This window comes from Bubalus kerabau, chromosome 10 (assembly GCF_029407905.1).
Source record: "Bubalus kerabau isolate K-KA32 ecotype Philippines breed swamp buffalo chromosome 10, PCC_UOA_SB_1v2, whole genome shotgun sequence".
Classification (NCBI taxonomy): Eukaryota; Metazoa; Chordata; class Mammalia; order Artiodactyla; family Bovidae; genus Bubalus; species Bubalus kerabau.
In genome coordinates, this window is record NC_073633.1 from 66,104,621 (window position 1) to 66,126,987 (window position 22,367).

Genomic DNA, 22,367 nt, shown 5'->3' on the forward strand with positions numbered 1-22,367 from the left:
CACGCTGAGAAAGTAAATAATTACATAAATAATTATATACAACACACAAACAATTTAAGGTAGAATGTGGCACAACTAGCTGGTGGAATTTTGAGGAGGACCTTTTTCATCAAGGAAATGACTTTCAAGATGGGACAGGCACAGAGTAGGAAGCACCACATGAGCAAAGTCGGGAGGTAGCAAAGCACAGAACACATGTGGAGCAAGCAGTGGGCTGTCCCTGAAGTGTTTAGGCTGGGTAAGGAGCAAGTTCAGTGTGTCCAGTTGGAATAGCAACAGTTAATACACACTGAGGGCTTCTGAGTTTCTAACCCAGCAATGGACAAAACAAACAAAATCCCTGATCTTGTGGAGCTCATATTCTAGTAGAAAATGATTATCAGTAAACAAACAAAAAATAAATAGCGTTTTAGGTGGTGATGAGTACAGTGGAAAATGCTAGAATGGGAAAGGGACTATGTGCATACCTATGTTAAAGAAGGTAGTCAGGGAAGGCCTCAACCAAGGTCACATACATTCCAACTAAGGTCTCAAGTGAGAGCTTGAGCCCTGCGGGATAACTCGGACAAGAGTGGCAGCTTAGAGGCTCTCAGGTATGAATAGGGGAATACAAGCAATCTTTCCATCACACCACTGATACTGTCAATGGGACCTTGTTTCCTATCAGTTTGCTACTACTACATGGAAATTTTGGTGGATTTATCTTTTTTGGAAAAAACAAGCAGATATTACCTCTAGTAATTTTCAGTTAATACTACCTTTATGCAGCTTTAATGCCATGGCCTGTTACTTTAAATACCTTCTTAACATTAGATCATGTTGCTGCTGCTGCTGCTAAATCGCTTCAGTCGTGTTGGACTCTGTTACTTTCCTGCAAAAAAATCCAAGATATATACTCAACTTCATCTGTGTTCGAGCCTTGTTAAATGGCCAAAATGCCAAATTCCCATTGGTTCAGCCACTATGGAAAATAATATAAAGTTTCCTCAAAAAATTAAAAATAGAACTATCATTCGATCCAGCAACCCCACTTGTGGGTATTTATTCAAAGAAAACAAAATCACTATCTTGAAAAGCTAGCTGTACACCCCTGTTTATTGCAACACTATTGACAATAGACAAGATATGGAAACAACCTAAGTGTTCATTGACAGATGAATGAATAAAGATGTGATATACACATATACAAATATTATCCATTAAAAACATGGAAATTCTGCCATTTGTGGTAACTTAGGTGGACCTTGAGGGCATTATGCTAAGTGAAAAAGGTCGGAGAAAGACAAATACAGTATGATCTGACTTATAAAGTAGAATCTGAAAAAAATCCCAAACTCATAGATACAGAGAACAGATTGGTGGTTGCCAGAGAGGGAGGAGAGAAGGTCGTTAAAATGGGTGAAGGTGGTCAAGAAGTACAAACTTCCAGCTATATGATACGTCCTTGCGTGCTGTGTCTAGGGTCATGTTTGACACTTTGCGACCTCATGGACTATAGCCCACCAGGCTCCTCTGTCCATGGGGATTCTCCGGGCAAGAATACTGAAGTGGGTTGCCATGCCCTCCTCCAGGGGATCTTCCCGACCCAGGGATCCAACCCAGGTCTCCCACATTGCAGGCAGATTCTTTACCTTCTGAGCCACCAGAGAAGTCCTTGGGATGTAATATATAGCAAGTGACTATAGTTAACAATACTGTGCTATGTATTTAAAAGTTGCTAACGAAACAGATTTTAAAAGCTTGCATCATGAGAAAAAAATTTCTAACTGGTGATGGATGTTAACAACTTATTGTGGTACTCATTTTGTAAGATATACATATATCGAGTCATTATGTTGTATACTTTAAGCTAATACAATGTTATACGTAGATTATACCTCAATTTTTTAAATTGTTAAATTCCTATTTCACTTTCTGGCAATCCTAAACTTGGTACGCAACCCCCCTCAGGTGATCTCACTGGATTACCATCATCTCTAATTGGCATGACTATATAAGCTATAATCATGATGGTGTGATCACTGACCTAGAGCCAGACATCCTGGAATGTGAAGTCAAGTGGGCCTTAGAAAGCATCACTACGAACAAAGCTAGTGGAGGTGATGGAATTCCAGTTGAGCTATTTCAAATCCTGAAAGATGATGCTGCGAAAGTGCTGCACTCAATATGCCAGCAAATTTGGAAAACTCAGCAGTGGCCACAGGACTGGAAAAGGTCAGTTTTCATTCCAATCCCAAAGAAAGGCAATGCCAAAGAATGCTCAAACTACCACACAATTGTACTCATCTCACACACTAGTAAAGTAATACTCAAAATTCTCCAAGCCAGGCTTCAGCAATATGTGAACCGTGAACTTCCTGATGTTCAAGCTGGTTTTAGAAAAGGCAGAGGAACCAGAGATCAAATTGCCAACATCTACTGGATCATGGAAAAAGCAAGAGGGTTGCAGAAAAACATCAATTTCTGCTTTATTGACTATGCCAAAGCCTTTGACTGTGTGGATCACAAAAAACTGTGGGAAATTCTGAAAGAGATGGGAATAACAGACCACCTGACCTGTCTCTTGAGAAATTTGTATGCAGGTCAGGAAGCAACAGTTAGAACTGGACATGGAACAACAGACTGGTTCCAAATAGGAAAAGGAGTACGTCAAGGCTGTATATTATCACCCTGTTTATTTAACTTATATGAAGAGTACATCATGAGAAACACTGGACTGGAAGAAACACAAGCTGGAATCAAGATTGCCAGGAGAATTATCAATAACCTCAGATATGCAGATGACACCACCCTTATGGCAGAAAGTGAAGAAGAACTAAAAAGCCTCTTGATGAAAGTGAAAGTGGAGAGTGAAAAAGTTGGCTTAAAGCTCAACATTCAGAAAAAGAAGATCATGGCATCTGGTCCCATCACTTCATGGGAAATAGATGGGGAAACAGTGTCAGACTTTATTTTTTTGGGCTCCAAAATCACTGCAGATGGTGACTGCGGCCATGAAATTAAAAGATGCTTACTCCTTGGAAGGAAAGTTATGACCAACCTAGATAGCATATTCAAAAGCAGAGACATTACTTTGCCAACAAAGGTCTGTCTAGTCAAGGCTATGGTTTTTCCTGTGGTCATGTATGGATGTGAGAGTTGGACTGTGAAGAAGGCTGAGCGCCAAAGAATTGATGCTTTTGAACTGTGGTGTTGGAGAAGACTCTTGAGAGCCCCTTGCACTGCAAGGAGATCCAACCAGTCCATTCTGAAGGAGATCAGCCCTGGGATTTCTTTGGAAGGAATGATGCTAAAGCTGAAACTCCAGTACTTTGGCCACCTCATTGCAAAGACTTGACTCATTGGAGAAGACTCTGATGCTGGGAGGGATTGGGGGCAGGAGGAGAAGGGGATGACAGAGGATGAGATGGCTGGATGGCATCACTGACTCGATGGACGTGAGTCTCAGTGAACTCCGGGAGTTGGTGTTGGATAGGGAGGCCTGGCGTGCTGTGATTCATGGGGTCGCAAAGAGTCGGACACGACTGAGCGACTGATGTGATCTGATATAAGCTATGGGGCTTCCCTGATGGCTCAATGCGTTAAAGACATAGGAGACACAGGTTCTATCCCTGGGTCAGGAAGATCCCCTGGAGGCAGAAATGATAACCCACTCCAGTATTCTTGCCTGGAAAATTCCATAGACAGAGGAGCCTGGCAGGCTACAGCCAATGGGGTTTCAAAGAGTCGGACATGATTGAGCACATGTCACACACATATATAAGCTGTAAGAACAGGTATGTCAGAGAGCATTATTATTAATATATAGATATATACTTTTAAATATAAGTAAGCATTTTAGATGGAATCCTTATGTTGAAATTCTATTAATAGTTTAAATATAGAGTAAAGTAATAATGATGATTGTGAAAGTTTTTAATTTTATGTAAAAAGATTATGGATAGCTTTCCAATATTTAAATAAATAGGGGAATTAACTGAAAGTTAATACAAGAAAGATTTGACTAGATAATTTTAGGAAGAAAATGATACCCTCTTGAGCCAAAAATATACATTTAATTTAGTAATAAAGGCATGCAGAAATAAACACATGAGAAATTAAAACTCTAAATGAGAGTAACAATCTTAGATCTGCTTATGAAAATATTCATAAAGTATTTTCTTCAGAGCACAGGCCCTCTAGCTTCTAGAGGGCTTCTATGAAATTGAATCTTCTCCATTGGCCAGGAGATAAAGCAAATAGAATTTATCATAGTCAGCTTCTATTAGAAAGGAAGGGAAATTTAACACCAGGTGCAATGTTACTATCACATTACATATTACAATATTGCTGTGTAGAGAAGTCCTCTATACAGAAGAACTAGCCAGAAAGTACTTTGCCCCTCACCTGACTGTAGTTGAGAGGAGGCTGTTCTTTAAAACCACAATGTGTAGTGGTGTGACTTCAGGGACATGTAGAAACTATAATGCTGAGAAGTTGTTCCTGCATTCGTTGAAACTTCTAAAGTTTGACTACTACATTTTTTATGATAAAATTGTAATAATAACCCAATTCTTATATAAACATTCAGATTTGTTCTTATATACCATGTTGCAGGTGGATTCTTTACCATCTGAGCCAACAGAGAAGCCCTCTTATACACTAGAAGGTAAGTATTAATTTTAACATTTATCTTTTCAGCACTCAGTCAAAACATGAATTCCACGTACCTCTTTGAAATCTTTTGAATGGCTTTTGAAATTAAAGTTAAATCCTAACTCCTTATTATGGCCTATAAATTTCTAACATGATCTGGCTTGGTTGTGGTCTCATGTACCGTTCATTGCTCATCCTCCTGCTACCCTCTATTCACACCTGTCTCCTCCTCCTCCTCTAATGACAAGATTTTTTTCCTCCTGGGGCCTTTGCTCTTGTTTCCTTCTACCTTTTGTATTCTTCAGATCTCAGGCCAGATATCACCTCCTTAGAAGTCAGCCTATGAAAGCGGTCCACCTCCACCTTTATCTGCATTAATCATATTAGCATGCTTTATTTCCTTCATAACATTCATCTCCACATGAAATTATCTTCTTTTTAAAATATACTTATTATCTGTCACCCAGACTTAGCAGTAAATTCCATGAGAGCAGGAACTTTGTCTTGTTCAACATTGTATCCTTACTACCTAGACTAGTGCCCGGCATAGAACAAGTGCTCAAAAAATATCTGTTAAATAAATGAACATGTGACATGACGTACATGCTGTCTGTTTTGACTGAGTCCCAAAAGGACAATAGGTGCCAATTTCCCCTACATCTAAAGTCAGATGTTAGTCTACCATGTAAATTATGCCAAGAAATTGTGGTTCAGTATTATTCATCACTAATTTCCAGTTCAAGGTTGGGGGATGGCTGGGGGGATCTGATGACTCAGAAGAGGTATTGCTTTGAAGATACCTGATACGTACTCACATCTCCCACGGGGGAACAAAAGAGATGCTTCCCCTTACCTCAGGCTACCTGAGAGGAGGTTTCAGGGAAATACTTTGAGAACTTGATACATGTCACCTGAAGTCTGGGGGAATACAGGGACCTGGGGTGTGAATCTTTCCTGAGAAAACCAAAGTCAGACCAGAAAGAAGGCCAAACCAGCTGCATGTTCACCAACTGTGGATACACATGAGTTTTTCTCAGGGCAAAGTGTACTTATGTTAGCAATTTACTTTGTAACACAACAAAAGTAAGGTTGATTAATGGGATGCTAGACAGGTGGATAGATGGATATGTGATAAATCAAGTGTAGCAAAATGTTTCCAGGGATGGTGGTAAAAGCTGTTTTAAAAGGGAGTCCAGCAAAAAGGCTGTTTGGCTGAGACACAAGGGATCTAGATGAGGCTTGAAATTTCAGAAGCCCAAGGGCTGAAGGCTAGGATAATTAGTGATGGCCTTAAAGTGCCATGCATGGCATACATCTGAGACCTCTGAGAAGTTCTACCATCTTCCCCTTCCCAGACCAAACCTGGAGGAATCTAAAACCTTAACCAGCACGTAGTTAAGGAAGAGGAGGCAGAGATATAAAGATAGAAAGCAAAACAGAAGTGGCGTGTGTTGCGTCCTCTATGGCAGTTTCCAGCCTGAAGCAGAACTGAGCTCAGGAAAAGGGAAAGCTTTAACCTGGAATGAAGTTTGTGTGATCTTCATGAGATTTAATCCAACACAGGGGAAAAAAAGTGGCCCTCAGAGAATGTGAAGACAAAATATAAAAGCATTCACACTTTACTGAATCCTGCTCATTTAATACAATGTACATGTCTAACAAAACCCAACCCTGGCTGAAAGAATCCTAATTTAATAGCCTATCAAATGTTCATTTATTCAACAAATGTTTATTGAGCGACTTCTATCTACCAGACATTGGTGTAGGTAGTGAATTTACAACAGTGAAAATGATAAGCATCTGACTAAAGTAGAGAAGATTTATTTAATTTCTTTAAAAAAAATTGAAGTATAGTTGATTAGTTTCAGGTATACAACATAGTGATTCAATATTTTATAGACTATATTCCATTTAAAGTTATTACAAAATAATGGCTATCTTTCCCTGTGCTGTACAATATATACTTGTTCCTTATTTATTTTATATGCAATAGATTGTGTCTCTTAATCCCATAACTCTATCTTGCCCCTCCTCCCTTCCCTCTCCCCACTGCTAAACACTACTTTGTTCTTATATTCTTGAGTCTGTTTCTGTTTTGTTATACACATTTGTATGTTTTATTTTTTTAATTTCCACATATAAGTGATAACATGAGAGTATTTGTCTTCCTCCATCTGACTTATTTCACTAAGCATAATAGTCTCTAGGTACATCCACATTGTTGCAAATGGCAGAATTTCATTCTTCATTATGGCTAGGTAATATTCCATTGTGTATATATACCACATCTTCTTTATCCATTCATCTGCTGATGGGCTTGGGTTGCTTCTATATCTTGTTGTTGTTGTCGTAGTTCAGTCATTCAGTCATGTCCGAGTTTTTGCGACCCCATGGACTGCAGCATGTCAGGATTCCCTGTCCATCACCAACTCCTGGAGCTTGCTCAAACTCATGTTCATTGAGTCAATGACACCATCCAACCATCTCATCCTCTGTCATCCCCTTTTCCTCCTGTCTTCAATCTTTCCCAGCATCAGGGTCTTTTCCAATGAGTTGGCTCTTCAAATCACATGGCCCAAGTATTGGAATTTCAGCTTCAGCATCAGTCCTTCCAATGAATATTCAGGACTGATCTCCTTTAGGATTGGCCTGGTTGGATCTTCTTGCAGTCCAAGGGACTCTCAAGAGTCTTCTCCAACACCACAGTTCAGAAACATCAATTCTTCGGCACTCAGCCTTCTTTAGGGTCCAACTCTCACATCCATACATGACTACTGGAAAAACCATAGCTTTGACTAGATGGATCTTTGCTAGCAAAGTAATGTCTCTGCTTTTTAATTGCTGTCTAGGTTGGTCATAGCTTTTCTTCCAAGGAGCAAGCATCTTTTAATTTCATGGCCACAGTCACCATCTGCAATGATTTTGGAGCCCCTCAAAATAAAGTCAGCCACTGTTTCCACTGTTTCCCCATCTATTTGCCATGAAGTGATGGGACCGGTGCCATGTTCTTGGTTTTTTGAAGTTTGAGTTTTAAGCCAGCTTTTTCAGTCTCCTCTTTTACCATCACGAAGAGGCTCTTTAGTTCCTCTTCACTTTCTGCCATAAGGGTGGTGTCATCTTCATATCTGCAGTTACTGATATTTCTCCTGGCAATCTTGATTCCAGCTTGTGCTTCATCCAGCCAGCATTTCTCATGATGTACTCTGCATAGAAGTTAAATAAGCAGGGTGATAATATACAGCCTTGATGTACTCCTTTCCCAATTTTGAACCAGTCTTTTGTTACATGTCTGGTTCTAATTGTTGCTTCTTGACCTGCATACAGGTTTCTTAGGAGGCAGGTAAGATGTTCTGATATTCCCATTTCTTTAAGAATTTTCCACATTTTGTTGTGATCCATACAGTGAAAGACTTCAGCATAGTCAATGAAGCAGAAATAGATGTTTTTCTGGGATTTTCTTGTTTTTTTCTATGATCCAGTGGATGTTGGCTATTTTACCTCTGGTTCCTCTGCCCTTTCTAAATCCAGCTTGAACATCTGGAAGTTCTTGGTTCACATACTATTGAAGCCTAGCTTAGAGAATTTTGAGCATTACTTTGCTAGCATGTGAGAAAAGTGCAATTGTGTGGTAGTTTGAACATTCTTTGGCATTGCCTTTCTTTGGGATTGGAATGAAAACTGACCTTTTCCAGTCCTGTGGCCACTTTTGAGTTTTCCAAATTTGCTGGCATATTGAGTGCAGCACTTTAGCAACATCATCTTTTAAGGTTTGAAATAGCACTATATCTTGGCTATTGGGAATAATTCTTCTATGAACGTTGGCATGCATGTATCTTTTCAAATTAGTGGGACTTTTATTTTTGGACATATACCCAGCAGTGGCATTGGTGAATCATATGGTATTTCTATCTTTAGTTCTTTTGAGGAAACTGCATACTATTTTCATGGTAGCTCTACCAATTCATATTCCCATCAACAGTTTACCAGATTCCCTTTTCTCCTCATCCTCACCAACATTTGTTATTTGAAGACTTTTTAATGAGAGCCATTCTGACAAGTGTGAAGTGATACCTCCTTTCGTTTTTGATTTACATTTCTCTAATAACTTGGAAGGCCTGATGCTGAAGCTGAAACTCCAATACTTTGGCCACCTCATGTGAAGAGTTGACTCATTGGAAAAGACCCTGATGCTGGGAGTGATTGAGGGCAGGAGGAGAAGGGGACGACAGAGGATGAGATGGCTGGATGGCATCACCGACTTGATGGACATGAGTTTGGGTAAACTCCAGGAGTTGGTGATGGACAGGGAGGCCTGGCGTGCTGCGATTCATGGGGTCGCAAAGAGTCGGACACGACTGAGCAACTGAACTGAACTGAATTGAATAATTAGTGATGCTGAGCATCTTTCCATGTGCCTGTAAGCCATCTTTATGTCTTGTTTGGAAAAAAAAGTCTATTCAGCTTCTTCTTGCACATTTTTAAAATTAGTTTTTTTTTTTAAATATATATAGTTATATGAGCTGGTTGGGCTTTCTTGATGGCTCAGCAATAAAGAATCTGCCTGCAATACAGGAGACACAGGAGACTCAGGTTCTATCCCTGGGTTGGGAAGATCCCCTGGAGGAGGGCATGGCAACCCATTCCAGTACTCTTGCAGGGAAAATCCTATGGACAGAAGAGCCTGGTGGCCTATGGTCCATGGGGCTGCAAAGAGCTGGACATGACTTAAGCAACCGAGCACTGCATAGCACAGCACATGAACTGTTTATATATGTTGGTTATTAATCCCTTTTAGATATCTTCTCACTTCTTTGTATCATTTGCAAATTCCTTCATTAATGTTTTACAGTTTTCAGAGTATAGGTCTTTTACATTCTTGGTTAAGTTTATTCCTAAGTACTTCTTTCTTTTTGATGTGATTGTAAATGGGATTATTTCCTTAATTTCTCTTTTTTGATAGAGACTTCAGGGTTTTCTATATATAATATCAGGTCATATGTAAATACTCAGGGTTTTTCTTTACTTCCAATTTTCTTCTCTTCCTTTTATTTCTTCCTTTCTGGTTGCTGTGGCTAGGAAAAGTAGAGAAGTTTTGTTTTGTTTTTCGTAAGTGAAGTCACTCAGTCATGTCTGACTCTTTGCGACCCCATGGACTGTAGCCTACCAGGCTCCTCAGTCCATGGAATTTTCCAGGCAAGAGTACTGGAGTGGGTTGCCATTTTGTAAACTGCTTTTAAAAAAATATTTATTTGGCTGAGTTAGGTCTTATTTGTGGCACATGGACTCAGCAGTTATGGTGCAGTGGGCTTAGTTGCTCTGCAGCATGTGCAATCCTAGGTCCCCAACCAGGGATCAAACCCACATTCCCTGCATTGCAAGGCAGACTCTTAACCACTGGACTACCAGGGAATTCCTGAGACGTTTTAAAAGTTTAAAGGAATGTTATAGAATGGTAACATTCTATATTTTGATGATATTTGGGTTACATAGGTACATGTATTTGTTACAACTAGAGTTCAATATTTTTTTATAGTGTTTATCTTTTGATGTAAAATTTACACATAACATGCACAAGTCTAAAGTGTTTGCTGAGTTTTGAAAAGTGCGTGATCATCACAACTGTGCTTTCCTCCACTATCAGAAGATAATCTTGCCTTCCATTTCACTGATAAAACGGAAGCCATCTGACAAGCATTCTCTCAACTTAGAAATGTAGCCATACCTCTCCTTTCTTCATTTTGTCATTGTAAACAACATACATCTGAGGTCAACTTCTTCTCCTAGTTTTTCATCCTATCCTTTCCAATCTTCTCAGAAGCCTTGCTTTATTGGATTATTCCTCTCCTCCAGATCTCTCATTTCAAGGAGCGAGCTTGTTTAAGAACTAATGCTGGATTCTCTCTACTACTTGAGTCCTCACACATGCCATTCCTTTTCCTTGGAACAATTTCCCTATTTCCTCCCCCTTACTTATCATAAACCCTACTTACCCTTCAGGTGTTTCCTTAGAGTCTATTTACCTAGATATAACTTCCCTGACCTTCCATCCCACACTATGGCAGAAACTATTGAGGTTCCTGTTTCATGACACTCATCTCACCTTTATTTGTTTTATGTATGTCTTGCCCACAAGACAAACATGGCCTCTGTCCTCAGTGTCTTATTAACTACTAACCTCCAGTACTTAGCCTAGCACCTAGCACGTTAAATATTTCTTGCTGAATGAAAGACTTAATTAAAATTCAATCATCTGTAAAATGTAATGTTTTAAAATGTCTTCTCTTCCTTCATAGATTTAAATTTTTATTCTAATAGCTTTTAGAATAAGAGCTTTCCTAGGACTGTGTTAAATTGGAAGGGCATTGTGACATTTTTGTTCTTATAATTTTTCATAAATCTGTTCTAAAATTTAAGTGACTGTCTTGTACATAAAAGATCCTCTGCAAGAACTATTTCATAGTCATAAAAATTCTATAAAGTGGAAATATTTTTCAAGATCCTATATTTCAATTTCCTTAGGTCATTCTTTAAAGGAAGAAAACCAAAGTACTATGGTAATTTTATGACTGTACTGTTACTGAATTTTTACCCAGATAGGGCTATCTTCGGAGAAGGCAATGGCACCCTACTCCAGTACTCTTACCTGGAAAATCCCATGGACAGAGGAGCCTGGTAGGCTGCAGACCATGGGGTCGCGAAAAGTCGGACATGACTGAGCGACTTCACTTTCACTTTCATGCATTGGAGAAGGAAATGGCAACCCGCTCCAGTGTTCTTGCCTGGAGAATCCCAGGGACGGGGGAGCCTGATGGGCTGCTGTCTATGGGGTCACACAGAGTCGGACATGACTGAAGCGACTTAGCAGCAGCAGGGGTATCTTATGGCTAAAGACACCATGGGGGAAATTCTAAAAATTCAGAGTTCTTTTTACCTTTCAAGTGTGAAGCAAGATGATCATCTGTTAGTTTACATAACTATATATTATAAATAGTTTAGTTTTTCTGAGCAAACCTAAATTCATTCAGCATTCACTGATAGACACTAGAGACTTAACATTACACGAATCACTCATGTAGGTAACCATAATGTATATATGAGCCTAAGCACATAAACACACACACATACATGTACACACACACAAACACACACAAAATTTGAGGAAGTAGAGCTACTAAAACTAAATAAATGAGAGATCTTTACACACAAATATGTTTCTCCTCAGAAATAATTTCTGCTGCCAGCCTTGATGTAAGTCTTATTAACTTTACATAACTCCTTTCACCAAGTCAAAATATAGTATCAACTTAAGTACAGTTGGGGGCTCCACAACTTCTTGAAGTCCTATTCAAATAAAACTAGACTATTGAGCCAGACTAACTGAAAAGGCAAAGCAAGTTTTTACTGAAGCATAACAAAGCAAGCTTCTCAAAATTCTTCTCCAGCTGTGTATCTCCACACTAGTCCTTCAAAACAGGAGCCACCTCTACTCTCTTCTTTCACTTAAGTATAATTTAGCTTTTATGCTTTGATGCTGTTGAACTGTGGTGCTGGAGAAGACTCTTCAGAGCATCTTGGACAGTAAGGAGATCAAACCAGTCAATGTTTAAAGAAATCAACCCTGAATATTCACTGGAAAGATTGATGCTGAAGCTGAAGCTCCAATACTTTGGCCAGCCTGATACCAAGAACTGACTCATTGGAAAATACCCTGATGCTGGGAAACCTTGAGGGCAGGAGAACGGGGTAACAGAGGATGAGATGACTGGATGGCATCCCCCGACTCATCGGACATGAGTTTGAGCAGACTCTAGGAGACAATGAAGGACAGGGATGCCTGGCATGCTGCAGTCCATAGGGTGGCAAAGAGTTGGGCATGCCTTAGCAACTGAACAACAAGCTTTTAATTTTTCTTCCTTACCCTGGAACTGACCAGCAAACAAGAACTCTTAGGGTATGTGTTGGAGGATGTGTTTGAGGAGATATCCAGAGGCAATCCACAATGATTACCAAGTGTCCAATCTCATGGCAGTCTCTTTCCTCAAGGAACTAAGGAACCGAAGGTAAGAGGAACAATCAATAAGCACGGTGGAAAGGCAACATACCAGAGTATGTTACCTGTTGAGTGGTGGGGAAAATTACGGGTTCTGAGATAGGGCAGAGAAGCCTGAAGGTGAGCCTAGGGTTGAACTTGGTCCTTGACAATGAATTACCTAACCACTATTTGTGGAGCTTCCTGTCTCATTTCTCAGTTGTCGCCATACTGTGGTATTATCCTTTACAGTTAAGGCCTCCTTTAGCCAGATGACAAAAGACAGAATAACATATGTACAGGCAGCTAAAACCTCTTCCGATATACCAGAGGTAGTTTGGGATGAGAAAGTGGTCTCTGGGCAAACAATCCACTTGCCAATGCAAGAGACACCGGTTCCAACCCTGGTTTGGGAAGGAAGATCTCCTGAAGTAGGAAATGACAAACAGCTCCGGTATTTTTGCCTAAAAAATTCCATGGACAGAGGAGACTGGCGGGCTACAGTCCATGATAGGGTTGCAGAGTCCCACAGGACTGAGACTGACAGACCCAAGTGGTCTCCGAGGTCGCTCAAGTCCTCAAAACGCGCGTGTCCGAGTGGCTCCACACTCCTTAGTTTAGCAGTCCAGAGGGGGAGTTAAGTCCCAAGCAAAGCGCAGAGCGGCTCAGGGAACATGCTCCTCGGAATGTCCAGCTGGCTTCAGCCTCCAGAACTGCCAGCTCGCGTTGGGTTTCCGCCAGCTCAGGCCGCCTGCGATCACTCCGCCCACTGCCCCTGTGGACCTCCGCCTCCTTCTTTCCCTTCTCCGCCATTTCCGACTACGCCTCTAGCTCATTTGGGCCCTCCTCGGCTTCCGTCCCAGATGATCCCTCCCCGAGGCTGCTGCTGCCGCTGCCCCCTCCTCCCGGAGCTGGGGCCGCCTCCTCGGCCAGTGGCGTAGCCGGACTCTGCGTCGCGGCCAGCTAGATAGGGGCGGAGGTCCGGAGCCCGGTCTCGACCCGAGCGGGGGGCCATGGAGAAAGCGGCCCGAGGCACTCTTCACACCGACTAACGCGGGCCCGTTGCGGCTGCAGGCGCCATGGACCGAGCCCCCGCAGAGCAGGTACGCGGGCTTGAGCCAGGCCGGTCGGGCCGGGAGCTGGGGGTCGCGGCTTCCTCCCGAGCGGGCCCTGGTCTCCGAGCGTGGGCCCGGACGGCCGGAGCCCTCGGGTTCCTGCTGGCGCAGACCTCCTTTCCCCGGGATCCTGGCGGCGCCCCTCTCCTGCATTGTTTCAGATGCTGTCTCGAGCTTGGAGGCTTTTCCAGCTCCGATTTCCCCTGGGCTGGGGATTTGCTTTTGGCCGCCCTGACTTGTTTGGTGAAAGGGGCCAGAAGATTCCCAAGTTCTCCGTTCTTTCCCGAGAGAGGGTTTATAACTTCACCAAATACTAACCCCCCTCCCCCTTCCCTTCAGTTCTGGAATGTGTTTTCAAGGTGGAAAGGCTTCTCACTTAGAAAAACTGTCAGGGAATGTGATAACTACAGATGATGGAGGGGTTATGGGCTTTTTAAGACCTACGTTCCCTTGAGCGAAGCATTGTTTTTGCAGTGGTTTTATGGAGGTGTTCCTTTTTAGATATGAAATACTGCGGTTTCCCTTTGCCCTTCTAGCCAGTTATTTTGCCAAAAAAAAAAAAAAATAGTGTTTTTGAAACATCGATTTTGTATTTTAAAGGTGTAGGACCCGAAGGACGAGTTCATTTCCGAGCCCGTTTTCGTATTCACGAAGTCCCATTAATGTTTCAGTTGCATCAAATTATTGATTATCCAAGCTAGTAGGTGCTGGGAGGCTGGGATGGTGACAGTGTTTAAAAAAAAGGGAAAAAATCTAAAATAATAGTTTTCTTCCTTCCAAAAAGTTTCAGTATTTTCCATTCTGAGATCTGTATGAAGGGATTTAATTTGATGAAATCGAAGTTTACTCACTGTCCATTCCCCCTCTTCAGTTGAAGGCCTTGCCCAGTAATGAACTCGGCAAATAGATGAAGGAAAAAGAGAGATTAGGGGTTAGCCCGATTACTTTACAAATGGATAATTAACACCTGAATAACGAGACAAGATTTCCCAAATTCTTGTATTTGTATATATGTAGCTGGTGTATTTATGTGTATATATGTAGCTAGTCAGGGAGTTCAGATTTTGAAATCGGTCTCTTTCAGCAGACAGCAGCTTCCTGGTTGTGGATATTTGTTTTGTTTTTTTCTTTTTTCCTTTGTATAAAAATCTTTATTTAAAAAAAGCTTGTGTAAATATGACTGAAAACACAAACGAGTTTTACGAAACAGTTTGTGCATTTACCAAAGCAAAACTGATGGGGACCCCTTGACAAATTAATTCAGGCTTTTCCTGTGACCCAGGGTATTTTATATGTCCCCTATATCCAGTTTAATGAAAAATAATTTTTCAAGATACCTATCAAAAAACGCCCGAAATTTCAAAGCCTGAGAAGTGAATAAGAAATTTTCTTGAATGATTTTCCAGTACGTGTGTCACTAATGAAAGGGTTAAACATTTTGTTTCTTCACTAGGATGACAGAACTGTAACTAGTAATGCTGTCATGTATATATTTATGGTTCCATGTATATATATATATACTTATGGTTCCTTTCATCCCAGAGGAAGTGTAATTAACTATTTAGATGGTAACTTTTAGCATAGTTATTTGTATGTAATTATCTTGACAGCAAGTGCTATGAGCAAATTCTTTAGAGAGCCTATTTGTCTTTCATCCCGTTTCTTTCCAGAGTCCACAACCTATTAAAATTTTGTAGAAATTTAAGCTTCAGAAAAAAACATAAATGTAGGTTTTCTGTTGAAGAATTTTTTTTTTTTTTTTCTCTCCAGTACCTCCTACCTCTTCCCTTAGCCTAATCCTAGGGGATTATGAGAGAATAATTTGAATCAATTCCTCTTTCCCCCACACATACACTCACAGAAAGCTGAGATCCCAAGAAGTGATGCTGCTTTGCCTAGTTCATGCTGTAGACAGTTAATTCAGAGGTCCGTGGATGACCTGGAAGGAGTCTCCTTCATTTTAAATTAGCACCTTTCTGATGGCAAAACTCCATTATTTTCATTATATTCTCATATTCATCATTGAAAAAAGGCACAGAACTATTAACTTAATGATAAATTAGGGGCTGGAACTGAGATCTGTCCACTGTGTGGTGTTCTTGATTGCTTTCACTATACCACTGAGTAATGTAATGGCTTTTCCAAGTTATTTGGAATGTACTTTTATACTTTTACTAAATGAATTTAATAAGTAAAAGTCATTAAAAACAGATGCCACATGTGCTGAATTTCCATTTTTCTCTCAAAACATTTATTTTAAACCAGTGTTGGTTTATATTCAGAATTTCTGGGAATGTCTACAGCATTAAAACTTATAATATTATAGTGGTTGACTATTCATAGAAGTTTGATTTTTAAAGACTAGTACTAATACAGACTTTCTGCATTTTGTCTTAAATCCTTGGAGTATTGCACAAGTGTAACTTAAAAAATATCTAAGCGTGTTTTGCCTGAAGACATTCATGTTGTAGTTCTTGGAATTACTTCTTGTTTATATATATATATATAAATCTTTGTATAAAAGGATAAATTCTGTGTGTGTTGATCAAGATTATAAAAAGCAAGTTACTGGGAATACATGCTAGCTAGTAATCTTAACTGTAGTAATGACTATTTGAAAAAATGTTATAACCATAAGAGAATCTCAGGAGTAACCTCTTTTAGCAAGACTGTTTTAAATCAAAATGAGTAGCTTATTTTAATTGCCAGAGGTAGTTCTGAGAAAGGATGCTGCTTAGTATAGTGCATTTTAAAAAAAAATCTGTTTTGTTTATTTAGCTGTGCCGGATCTTAGGTGTTTTTTTTCCCTGTCCTTAAAAGGGAAAAAAAAAAAACTGATATAAAGGGATGTGAAGACTAAATAATGGAGTTTGTTTATAAAGTTTTTGTATTTCTATTTTTATGACATTTAGGACAGTGTTTTGAGATTTTTTAAAAAAAATAAACAGTGGCTTTAGAAGTGACAGAACACTTGAGGTTGACAATCTCTTTTGTATTATCAAATAATTTAAACTCGGGCTTAGTTTTTAGTACATTAATGTTAGATGAGTTCTTTTAAAGTAATTTGCAAAATTATTGATCACTAATGCATTTAATTCTTAGAAAACCAGATGTGTGATAAGTGTATATGGTTTCATGCAAAGAGCTGTTTACCAATAAAGGTATAATATTATCTGGGTTATAATTTTTTCTTTAAATAATTATAAATGTCAAATAGAGTCAGCACTGCAAACTAAATGTATTCTAAATGAGTTACTCTAAAATGTTTATTATTCAGTAATACTTAAAGTTAGCTTTTATAGATCTAAGTAAGCTATTGCCTTAACATTTTAAAAATGCTTTTGTAATCAAAAAGAAAGTAAATAATGCTCATTTAGTGAAAATATCATTTGGAAATTTAAAAAGGCATTTTTTCTCCTAAGCTTTTAAGTCAAAGGGGAATTTAAAAGTGCAATTAAAAAAATTTTAAAACATAATAAAATACTGCATATTAAAATGTATGGGATGTGGCTGAAGCTATACTCTGAGGCAAAGGCATAGTCATAAATGTTTTTGCTGTTCAGCATTTTAAAAGGAAGTTAAAAATTAAGCATCCAAGGAAAGAAGTGGGGATGGGGGGAGAACTCCTGAAAGAAAGAAAGAAAATAAATAGATATTCCAAACACTAGTATTAAATTTAGAAAGTTAGGTTTTAAAAAAGTACCATCAGAGTTTAACAAGATTAAATGTGGTCCATTTTAAGAAAAGAGGGAAAATGTATGAATAGGAAAGCAAGTAGGCAGAGTCTAAGTTAAATGCTTTGATTTTTCTCTTCAGTATTTTCTAAAGTCTTGCAAAACTTGATATGTATAACTACTGGTTTATTTTGTCAAGTGGCTTACTTTCAGTAAAAGACGTTCCAGAAAACAATAAAGCCAGCAGGTATTTCTTAAGCACATTTTCCTTCAGAAGACATTTATTTTATCTTTGGTCATGATATATAAAACATCTTAGTGTTTGATATATCCTATTTACCTTAATATAGCAAGAACGTGGAGGGTTTCCATAGTCGTATTTGTTCTGTAGGTGTGTAGTACGTACTGACATTTCACTGTGGGAGCATGCTTTATTATGTTCTACTTCAGTTTTGATTTTAAGTGGGTGTCATTTTTCTATTGCTTTCTGGGGAAATTATTTGTACTCTTCTGAAAGTTCCATCTCAGAGGAATTTAGTCTGCATTTTCTGTTGATGTGTGCTTCATACCAGTGTGGTGCTCTCTTCAGTGCATGAGCTCAGTGTGCATTTATTAAATTATACAGGCTCTCAGTGATCTGAATGCATTTGTTTAATAAACTTATAAATAAGGTTTCTACAGTTTCTTGTTCAAAACAGGTTTCTGGGATTATGATTTTTCATTAACTTGGAAAATTCGGAAGTAATTTCTGAAAGATAAAGGTAATTTTACAGTACAGTGTCTTTTTTTTTTTTTTTTAAGCAAATAGCAGTACAGGAGTAGATTTTGTTCTGTTTAGACTTCTTCCATATTTTTATTTTCTTTAAGGAGACAAAAATTTGCTATAAAATTTCTGATTTCTTAACGGTCATGGCATAAATAGACTAAACAGAAATACAAACTGAGGAGTATCATTGTATGAAGTAACTAGTTAATTTTTTCATAACATTTTGTTGTCTACTATGTAAGACATTTTTTCCTTTAATTTCTATATTAATGAAATAACTGCCAAAATCTGTTGCTTGCTTAACATATTATCTGTATGACCTTTATTATGTGAAATTTAAAAAAATAGTTTGCCGTATGAACATTATTTTCAGGCCTGAGGACAGCTGAGGCTGCATTTTGATGTATGATGCTGAAGGCCCCAAAGTCACGACAAACAACTTTTAAAACCATAGGGAGTTGTAATTGTGGGAGAAAGTTTGCCAGTCTGTTCCTACTAGTGACATCTTCTGTTTGTGCAGCTGTTGACTACAGCAGCTTCTCTTTTTCGGTAAAAACAAAGGATCATTTCAGTGTTTGTGAGTTTTATTGTTGAATGCCAATATCTAGAATTGCACTTAGAATAGAAGCCAATACAGACTTTAATTTTTTGGGACATAGACTGTGTATATGTGCTGCTGCTGCTAAATTGCTTCAGTCGTCTCTGACTCTGTGCGACCCCATAGACGGCAGCCCACCAGGCTCCCCTGTCCCTGGGATTCTCAAGGCAAGAACACTGGAGTGGGTTGCCATTTCCTCCTCCAATGCATGAAAGTGAAAAGTGAAAGTGAAGTCACTCAGTCGTGTCCGACCCTCGGCGACCCCATGGACTGCAGCGTTCCAGGCGCCTCCGTCCATGGGATTTTCTAGGCAAGAGTACTGGAGTAGGGTGCCATTCCCTTCTCTGCATATAGATCACTGCTGCTGCTAAGTCGCTTCAGTCATGTCCGACTCTGTGCGACCCCATAGACGGCAGCCCACCAGGCTCCCCCGTCCCTGGGATTCTCCAGGCAAGAACACCGGAGTGGGTTGCCATTTCCTTCTCCATGTATATGTGCAGATATTAGTTATAAATTATGCATGACACTTTTTGAATAGTGGTTACATAAATTCACAAAACGTATAAAGAACAGATGAGACTAGGTATTAAAAACTTGTTGCAAAACAAAACAAAAAACTTTTTTTTTTTTTGTTTTTGGCTAGTCTGGTCGCTTGTGGGGTATTTGTTTCCTCACCAGGGATTGAACCCGTGCATCCTACAGTGGAAGTGGAATCCTAAACACTGCACTGCTGGGAAAGAGCAAGGATATGAATTTGTTGTTACCAAAGTAATTTATGAGTTGGTATTATTTGGGGGTATCAGGAAAAGTTATTTTTAAATTGCCTTATTTCTTTATATTAGTATTCTTTGTTTTTTTTTTCATATGGGACTGAGAATTTAATATAACCATATACCTTGAATTAGAAAAAAAAATTCAAATGTCTTCTAGCCCAGATTTATAAAGCTGTTCAGGATTCTCATATGTTCAAAGGTTGATATTTTAGACCTTAATAAGTTTTGAGTCTTAATAACTATCATAGTGAAAATCACTGAACTATATACTATTAACATTTGTTTTTGCCTCCTATGTTGGAATTCAAGAAACCAACTCACACGTTATTTATGAGTACAATTATGTTATCTATCTCAGATTTGGTCAGTAGTACAAAAGTGGACATCAGAGTTACATCAGGTGGGGAGGAAGGATGTTGAACTGATGCTGCTGTACAGTTCAGATTTCTTCCCTAGACATGTGTTTTCGAATGTTCACAATGAACTCTTTTTGAACAGTTTCAAAAAAGGCTGTATATTCAGCACATATATTTAGCATGTCAAGTCTTTTCTTTAGATTTTTTTGGATTTTCTACTGATTACTTTTGTGAGAAACATGCATGAAATTTATTCAGAGAAATATGCCTTGATGGGAGCTTCTAATAAATGCCATCCCAGTGGGGAAAAAGTTCTGGTTAGGTCTATTGCTTTCACGTAGTTGATTTGAGTTGTTGAAATATTGGGTTGCATTCCCCTCACTGGTTTCGCAAAGTGTTTATTTTTTAATATTGTTATGTTTGTGGGTTTTTTCCCCCCAAGTCACCTTGAGATATTTGTGGTTTTTTAACATTCTCCTTTTACAGAATGTGCCTATAGATTATTTTATACTAAAATCTTAAAAATTTTAGTTAAATATAGCAAACACAGAAAGAAAAGTGCACAAAACCAGTGTACAGCTAAATGAGTTATTGGATGAAGACCTTGTGTCACCCATGTTATGATACAGGATTTTGTTGGGTGCCTCAGAAGCTCTGCCAGGTGCCTCTTCCCAATCACAGCTTCCTCTTTCCTGAGAGTAATTCCTATCCTGACGTTCATGGCTCTTCTTTACTTTTCTTTATAGTTTTGTCCCCAATTTGTACATCCTTAGTATGGTACTTTACTATGTCTGTTAAACCTCTATAGATTTATAAGAGAAGATAAAAATAAACTAACATGGAGCACGAATTCTGGATTACCTTATTTCCTCGGTTTGTTTGCTGGAAAGCTGAAGTGCTCACTTTTTTCTCAATTTAACTGTGAAGCAAAAGTTTTTCTCCTGTGTGCTAAGTTGTTTTTTTCATTTATTGTAAACATTATCCTTCCTTTTAATTTAACCATACTAATCTAATTTCCTGCAATGGACAGAAATAAACTTTTTTAGGCTATTCAAACAAATATAGAGTAGTTATCCTTCAGAACTCTGTTCAGTGATTTTTTCCACTAACAAAATTAACTTAAAAACAATGTTTTGTCTGAAGAGCGAGTTTGTGTTTTGTTTTGTTTTTTTACTACCAGCTTTATTTTTGGACTCCGAGGTATGACTTCCTTGTACTCTTGATTGTTTTAACAGCTTTGGTTATGTAAGAAATGACTTCATTGAAATGTAGTAACCTTTGATAAAGTTTTTCATCCAGTTGATGGCTTTGTCTAAATAACATAATCGGATTAAATTTTTAAAATTTGACCTTGCTCTTCCTTTGAATGTTTTGTGAATACTGAGAAGACTGTCTCTTTTATTGTTTTATTGTTGTGAATTTGTATTATTTAAGTTTTTGCTTGTTTGTTAGTAATGTGTTTCACTTTCTCTTTGAAGAATGTCAAGCTGTCAGCTGAGGTAGAACCATTTATTCCCCAGAAGAAGAATCCTGATACATTTATGATCCCTATGGCACTCCCAAATGATAATGGAAATGTTTCTGGTGTAGAACCAACTCCAATTCCCAGCTACCTGATTACCTGTTATCCATTTGTGCAAGAAAACCAGTCCAATAGGTAATTTGTTTATTATTATTTTCTTTTGGTGGGGGAAGAAAGGGGTAGGGAAATGTAGAAGTTTGCAAAGCACAAGTCTTAACTTTTTCCTTTTGTAACTTTTAAGTATTAACTATTTCTCTACTTTCTAAGAGGAGTAAATGAAACCAAATGATGTAGAAATTTAAAAATTGTTGGCATGGATTATTATTATTTTTTCATTCTTTCTAAGAGAAAATGGAATTCTTTGTATCTCCTATAATAAGTTATTGAAATTTTTTTGAAATAAACTGACACAACGGGAGGAAGGAATTATTCAGAAAGAGGTAAACAGAAAACCTTTTTTTGAGGATAGACATATAATCCTAATTGCCAAGACAGTCTGTTCTAAGAAGAATATATCAAGGGATGGCCCTTAACTTTGAAGCTTCTGTGGCCAGTTAGCTTATTATATCTCTAGACTCTGATTGTAGTTTAAATTTAGTTTCTGTGCTATGGTCACAGAGTGATTTAGCAAAATGCTTACAGCTCGGATACTGTGTGACCTAGTGGTTAGGGTGTGTCTTGTGATAGTCCCGATAGCCTTTCTAACCCTGCTTAGACTGTCTGAATGATTAGCACTTCATTGGTGTAGTTCATTTTATTGCTGTATGAAAGTACTTTCAGCGTGTTTCATATTATATCACACATTAAAATTGTACTTCTCTAGCACTGTAGGATAAATGGATGAGGTAGCTGGACTCTAGCCTTTGCGCAACCACCCCTGAGGGCTAAGGCAAGTCAAT

General features: G+C 38.7%; 1 protein-coding gene across 2 annotated transcripts in view; it reads left to right on the forward strand.

Annotated features, from left to right (window-relative positions):
* The first annotated feature begins 13,475 nt into the window (after nucleotides 1–13,475).
* Nucleotides 13,476–22,367, forward strand: part of SECISBP2L (SECIS binding protein 2 like) — a 58,700-nt gene continuing 49,808 nt past the window's right edge. The window contains exons 1-2 of one of the 2 annotated variants that reach the window (XM_055538020.1): nucleotides 13,476–13,767; nucleotides 21,425–21,603. In XM_055538020.1, coding sequence (XP_055393995.1) covers nucleotides 13,744–13,767; nucleotides 21,425–21,603 — 203 coding nt within the window. In that variant the 5' untranslated portion in view covers nucleotides 13,476–13,743. The remainder of the gene's footprint in view (nucleotides 13,768–21,424; nucleotides 21,604–22,367) is intronic. The other variant, XM_055538019.1, reaches the window with a different exon arrangement.